Source organism: Hylobates moloch, unplaced genomic scaffold, assembly GCF_009828535.3.
Source record: "Hylobates moloch isolate HMO894 unplaced genomic scaffold, HMol_V3 SCAFFOLD_10, whole genome shotgun sequence".
NCBI lineage: Eukaryota > Metazoa > Chordata > Mammalia > Primates > Hylobatidae > Hylobates > Hylobates moloch.
Genome location: NW_026652285.1, coordinates 84254737 through 84261948, shown reverse-complemented (window position 1 = coordinate 84261948; position 7212 = coordinate 84254737). Strand labels below are relative to the sequence as shown.

The 7212-nt window shown below is 42.5% G+C and overlaps 1 protein-coding gene across 7 annotated transcripts in view; it reads left to right on the top strand.

Annotated features, from left to right (window-relative positions):
- Positions 1 to 7212, top strand: part of SUSD1 (sushi domain containing 1) — a 135668-nt gene that overhangs the window by 46362 nt on the left and 82094 nt on the right. For all 7 annotated transcript variants that reach the window (XM_032164871.2, XM_058445864.1, XM_032164872.2 and 4 more), the window contains one exon: positions 4312 to 4491. In XM_032164871.2, the coding sequence (XP_032020762.1) occupies positions 4312 to 4491 (180 nt within the window). The remainder of the gene's footprint in view (positions 1 to 4311; positions 4492 to 7212) is intronic.

Genomic DNA, 7212 nt, shown 5'->3' with positions numbered 1-7212 from the left:
ACAGAGTGAGACTTCATCTCAAAAAAAAAAAAAAAAAAAAAAAAATTGTAGGCCGGGCATGGTGGCTCATGCCTGTAATCCTAGCATTTTGGGAGGCTGAGGCAGGCAGATCACTTGAGCTCAGGAGTTCAAGACCAGCCTGGGCAACATGGCAAAACCCCATCTCTACTAAAACTACAAAAAATTAGCCGGGTGTGGTGGCTCATGCCTGTAGTCCCAGCTACTTGGGAGGCTGAGGCATGAGAATCACTTGAACCTGGGAGGCAGAGGTTGCAATGAGCTGAGATCGTGCCACTGCACTCCAGCCTGGGCAACAGAGTGAGACTGTCTCAAAACAAACAAACAAAAACAAAAATAAACAAAAAACAAACAAAAATGTTTTTTTGAAGTTGAGGCTGGTAAGATCGCTTGAGTCCGAGAGTACGAGACCAGCCTGGGCAATACAGAGAGACCCCGTCTCTACAAAAAACTGAAAAATTAGCTGGGCATGGTGGTACATGCCCGTGGTCCCAGCTCCTCGGGAGGCGGAGGTGGAAGGATTTCTTGAGCCCGGGAGGTCAAGGCTGCAGTGAGTTGTGATGGCACCACTGCACTCCAGCCTGGGCAATAGCGTGAGATCGCAACAACAGCGACAACAACAATGGAAGTTTTCCCCATCCTATCACTTAATAATAATTGTTATTATTATTTCTGTATAACATTTACCACAATCACAGTTATGTGTTGACTTATTTATTTATTTATTTTTTTGTCTATTGACTCTCCCTAAGCTCCATGAGGGCAGAAATCTTATTCATTTTGTTCACTGCTATAATGGCTAGCATGTACTAGGCACTCAATAAACAGGAATAAATAAACAAACGAACATGGATCTTAAAAGTTCAGAGGAAGATAGGATCCCTTTGTTAGTCATGGAGCAGATCAGGCATGGGGAAGGACTTTGCTCAGTGCGAGGGAGAAAGAGTGCACCTGCAGAAGAAGGTGTGAGTGCAAAAGCAGAGGAGAGTGAGCTGAGATGGGAGGCACGGGGACTATAGAATTTCAGAGTTGGAATAGCAGTTTTCTTTTTCTTTTTGAGATGGAGTCTCACTCTGTTGGCCAGGCTGGAGTGCAGTAGCACAATCTCAGCTCACTGCAACCTCTGCCTCGTGGGTTCAAGTGATTCTTGTGCCTCAGTCTCCTGAGTAGTAGGATTACAGGCGCATGTGCCACCACGCCCGGGTAATTTTTGTATTTTTAGTAGAGATGGGGTTTTGCCATGTTGGCCAGGCTGGTCTCAAACTCCCAGTCTCAAGTGATCTGCCTGCCTCGGCCTCCCAAAGTGCTGGGATTACAGGTGTGAGCCCCTGTGCCCGGCCAACTTTCGAGAAGCTGTGGTTGTAGGGAAAAGACATGCCTTCAACTCCTGGCCATCCCATAATTGCCTGTGTAACTTTGGATGTATCATTCAATCATTTTGAGCTGTCTTCGCCTGTACAGTGGGGACAATAACCCTTAACATGGATGGGTATTGTGAATATTAATGCTTTATACTTAGGATCCTGTTGGAATGCATATGATGACAAATGGTAGCCATTTGTACCAGGATTTCATTCAGATTCTCAGCTGAGGGTGTGCGCCAAAATTACATTTGGAGCTTTGTAGAAATTTGAATACCAAGAACCCAATTCAGTACTACTGAATCAGAAGAGTTATCTCTGGGTGGGTGTGGGACTCCAGCACGTGCATTTTTCTAAAGCTTCCCAGGGGATTCAGATGTATAGCTGTTAGAACCATGCGTTTAATCCAAGCCATGCTGAAATCCTCTCTAAATGTCTCTTGCTGAGGGATTGTTCAACTTGAATAGCTCTGTTAACGGGAAACTCACAGAGCCACAGGTCCAAGCTGCTTCCTAACGGGGCATCCACCTGAGCCTTTGAGCCTTAATCCCTAGAGAACAAGTTATTGATTTCTTATCAATTGGGTGATATTTGGTATTAATTAAAAAAAAAAATCTTGCAGTCCCAACCAAAGTCATCATGCCTTCCATTATTCTTGGTCACGTCCAAGATGGAAGCCAATCTAGTTATCTTTTGTACTTTTATCCCTTTTGTATTTGTGCTTCTCTCCTAATCCAATGACTTTTCACTGGGTTCCCTCCGAGACTTCTCCACTGAGCACTTTAACCTTCCACCTTCAGTGTGCACGAACCTATACCTCCAACCTCCTTAGTGATGTCCCCCTACTTCCTGCTGTAACTGAACTCTGTCTTAAATTAGAAGATGTTTCAGATGTCAACAATGTGACTAGGCAGTCTTATGAAACATTAACTATCTCTTTGGTTGGTTGCTTGTGTACACACAAATATATTCATTCTTGGAATGCCTTGGGCCATTAAATACGTCTAAAGGTTTGATGCTGGGAAAACATGATGAGGGCCAAGGGGTCTTGTGTCTGGTGAATATGCATGGAAAGGGAACCAAAGCTCTGTGGGCAAACATGGGACATGAGAGATAGACAGGGTTGGAAATTAGATGAGTCCTGCTTTGGGAAACCTCCCTCCTGGAAATAACTCTGGAGTCCGGCAACCGACCAAGCATCCATAATGGGATGGAAAAGAGTGCAATTCCATTAAATCCACACATTCTGTATCAGAGGCTCATTTAAAAGAAGCCATCTATTTCTAAGGCCAAGGATGGCTGATGGGGATATGGGAACAGGTTATATGATTTTCTCTAGTTTGAATGCTGTTATCTCAATAAAAGTACTTCTGTTTAAAAAGCCTGGATGTCAGGAGGGCTTAATTTTCTTGGCTTTCTACAGATTGGGGAGAAAATCACAAATCAGAATGAGTGCCTTAAGTTTTTTTTCTTTCTTTTTTCTTTTTTTTTTTCTCTTACCATGGAAGAACAGATTTTTTTTTTTCTTTCTGTGTTTGGGTATAACTGGGACTATTGGCGACACTTGAAATTATTAGTGCCATCTTATTTTATATTTATTATACTTTCTTGAATAACATTGTATCCATGGGCACTATTGTGTGGCATGAAACATTAGTATGCTTTACTTCTTCCCTTCAACTCACTGCTCTGGTTTTATTGAAATAATTTGAAATTTTATTTTTATTATTATTTTACATTGTTCAACTTTTAGTTCTAGAATCCTTTTTTTTTTTGAGACGGAGTCTCGCTCTGTCGCCCAGGCTGAAGTGCAGTGGTGCAATCTTGGCTCACTGCAAGCTCCACCTCCCGAGTTCACGCCATTCTCCTGCCTTAGCCTTTCCGAGTAGCTGGGACTACAGGCGCCCGCCACTACGCCCGGCTAATTTTTTTTTTTTTGTATTTTTAGTAGAGATGGGGTTTCACCGTGGTCTCGATCTCCTGACCTCGGGATCTGCCCGCCTCGGCCTCCCAAAGTGCTGGGATTACAAGCGTGAGCCACCGCGCCCGGCCTAGTTCTAGAATCCTTTCCTAATAGTTATATCAAGCTCTACAGTCACATTTAAATGATTATGGAGACATCCATACATCTTGCTGATTTCATTGTTCCTTGGTGTTTTCTCTAAAACCTGTCTGCCCTGTACACTTATTCTTATGATATTTGTTCTGATTCATCTTTTCGATTTTTTTTCCCAGAAAAGATAAACGGATCAATTTTTTAAAATTCTGAAATATCTAAAAATGACTTTCTTGGGCTCTTAAGTGAAGTATAGTTTGGCTGGGTCTAGAATGGTTATGTCATAATCTTTTACCTCTAGATCGTTCTTTGTAAATATTTAATTGTCTTTTAGTAGTCAGAGTTGTAGAGAAAAAAATTTCATATCAATTTTGTAATTCCAGGTTTGTCTCCTCCTATGCAACTGATTTTTTTCTTTGAAAGGTGCATATAAGTTGAATCCTTAGGAGGTAAATACTTTCTCCATTAATTTGCTTTAAAAAGTTCAGAGATTTTGAATATCTTCTATTTAACAGTCAGTTGGCAATAATTGCTACAATTGCATTATCATCTATCCTGGGATTGATGGTCTGAAGATACATAGTAAAATGTACTAGAGAACTGTAATATTTAAAAGGACCCTCAGATATATTATTTCATAGATCAATGAATTCTTTATAAGTAAATAATTGCATAATTTGACTATTCTCTATGTGTGCATGTTTGGAAATTTTTTAAAATTCAGACATACTTATATTGGATTATTTGATGGGGTTAGTGTTTTCTCTTTTCCTGTTTGAGTGGGCTCTATCACTATTAAATATTTATTTTAAAGATATGAATTGTAGGGCTGGAAGTCAGGGCTTGTAACCAGTGCTGTGTTGGTTCCCATTGCAGAGATCAACTGTGGCAACCCTCCAGAAATGTGGCACGCCATCTTGGTAGGAAATCACAGCTCCAGGCTGGGCGGTGTGGCTCGCTATGTCTGTCAAGAGGGCTTTGAGAGCCCTGGAGGAAAGATCACTTCTGTTTGCACAGAGAAAGGCACCTGGAGAAAAAGTACTTTAACATGCACAGGTACAGATTCTGTTCTTCTGGGATCCTGCTACCCAGGAACAAAACAGCCAGTGGGAGCCGAGGGCCTAAAACTATCTGATTGCTGCTTCACTCTACATACTGTACCCAGCTCTGCTATTTACCTGGTTGTGCACCTGGCTTTAGATTTGTCAGCTAAATCCTGAAGATTTAGAGGGTGGGTTGGAAAAATAAGTTGGATGGAAAATGTTATGCATCCATCTTTTGAGACTTACATCGCTGTGATTCCTGTCCCCTCTGCTTGACTGGCTGAGACATTTTTCTCCATGAACCATTTTCTCAGAGGGGCATGCTCCTAACTTAACACCTGTTGGCCACTTTTCAGAGAAAAGGTGGTATGATGAAAAATAGTTTTTTTAATGTTTCTTAATTGTGTTAACACACATAAAACATAAAATTTAACATCTAATGTAGTTTTATTTCTTTTTTTTGAGATGGAGTCTTGCTCTGTCACCCAGGCTGGAGTGCACTGGCACGATCTCAGCTCATGGCAACCTCTGCCTCCCGGGTTGCAGTGATCAAGTGATTCTCCTGCCTCAGCCTCCCAAGTAGCTGAGATTACAGGTGCCCGCCACCATGCCCAGCTAATTTTTGTATTTTTAGTAGAGATGGGGTTTCACCATGTTGCCCAGGCTGGTCTCAAACTCCAGGCCTCAAGTGATCTGCCTGCCTAGGCCTCCCAAAGTGCTGGGATTACAGGTGTGAGCCACCATGCCTGGCTTATTATCTAATATAGTTTGGATGTTTGTCTCCTCCATATCTCATGCTGAAATGTGGTCTCCAGTGTTGGAGGTGGGGCCTGGTGGGAAGTGTTTGGGTCATGGGGGCAGATCACTCAGGAATGGCTTTGTGTCCTCCCCTTGGTGATGAGTTCTTGCTCTTAGTTCACATCAGAGCTGGTTGTTAAAAGGAGCCTGGCACCTCCTTCTCTCTCTCTGGCTCCCTCTCTTGCCGTATGACATGCCTGCTGCCTCTTCACCTTCTGCCTCAATGGTCAACTTCCCAAGGCCCTCACCAGAAGCAGATGCTGGTGCCATGCTTCCTGTACAGCCTGCAGAACCATGAGCTGGATAAACCTCTTTTCTTTATAAATTACCTAGTCTCAGGTATTCCTTTATAGCAACATGAAACTGATGAATACACCATCTTAACTATTTTTAAGTGTGCAGTTCAGTAGTGTTTATGTATGCTCATGTTGTTGCACAACCAATCTCCAGAACTTTTTCATCTTGCAAAACTGAAACTTTATACCCATTAAACAACAACTCCCCATTTGCCCCTCCTGACAGCCCCTGGAACCTCACCCTTCTACTTTCTGTCTCTTGTGAATTTGACTACTGTAGGTATCTCATATGGTACTTGTCCATTTGAAACTGGCTTATTTCACTAAGCATAATGTCTTTAAGATACATCCATGTTGTAACATGTGTCAACATTTCCTTTCTTCATCTAGTCTGTTATATGAGTATCCCACATTTTGTTTATCCATTCATCTGTTGATGGACACTTGGGTATGTTCCATCTTTTGGCTATGATGAATAATGCTGCTATGAAATGTGTGTACAAATCTCTCTTTGAGACCCTGTTTTCAATTCTTTTGGGTATATATCCAGAAGTGGAATTGCTAGTGAAAAGGAGTTTTGAGGCCTGGTGCAGTGGCTCATGACTGTAATCTCTGCACTTTGGGAGGCTGAGGCAGGTGGATCACTTGAGGTCAGGAGTTCAAGACCAGCCTGGCCAACATGGCAAAACCCCATGTCTACTAAAAATACAAAAATTAGCCGGGTGCAGTGGCTCACACCTGTAATCCCAGCACTTTGAGAGGCCAAGGCAGGAGGATTGCTTGAGCCCAGGAGTTCAAGACCAGCCTGGGTGACATAGTGAGAACCCATCTCTACAAAAAATTAAAAATTTGCCAGGTGTGCTGGTGCACACCTGTAGTCCCCACTACTCGGGTGGCTGATGCAGGAGAATTGCTTGAACCCAGGAGACAGTTGTAAGCCAAGATCACGTCCCTGCACTCCAGCCTGGGGAATAGAGTGAGACTCTGTCTCAATAAAAAAAAAAGGAGTTTTGAGACTTCACTTCATATTCTAGCAATGCCATATATTAGCTGTGTGTCATTAGGCAAGGCATTCGGAGCCTCGGTTTCCTCATCTATAAAAGAGGGAAATAAAGTCTGTTTTTCTTACCTCAGAGAGTGTTCAAAAGGAATCGAATAAGATAATCTGTGGGGCGCATTTTAGAAAGCTAAAAGCACCATGCACATGTTAGTCTTTTTCCTAAAGTTGTTAGCCTCATGTGAAGATCTTCTCATGAATCAGAAGCATGCACTTCTACGTGATTCATTTCACACCTCTGCCTCTGAGGGACAAGGTGAGAAAAGGCAATGATTCTTACCATTTGTGATGGTTGATCAGAAGGTATGACAAATGGTTGTCACATAGTCCCTGGGAATATATTTCTGGCTGTTGACTTGCTTGGCTCTGAAGACAAGTCTCTGAAGAGTGAAATCTCCAGGAGCTTTGATCTAGGTCTCTGGTTTGACTAGCAGCAGAATTGTGGTCTTGCCCACCAACATTTTCCATCGGAAAGTCTAGCCAGAGCAAACAAGACATGTAGGCCCCTGGGGATTATTTGTCCATAGAGCAATGGTTCATAATGATGTTGGGGATGGGAATTTGAGGAAATCTGTCCATTCAT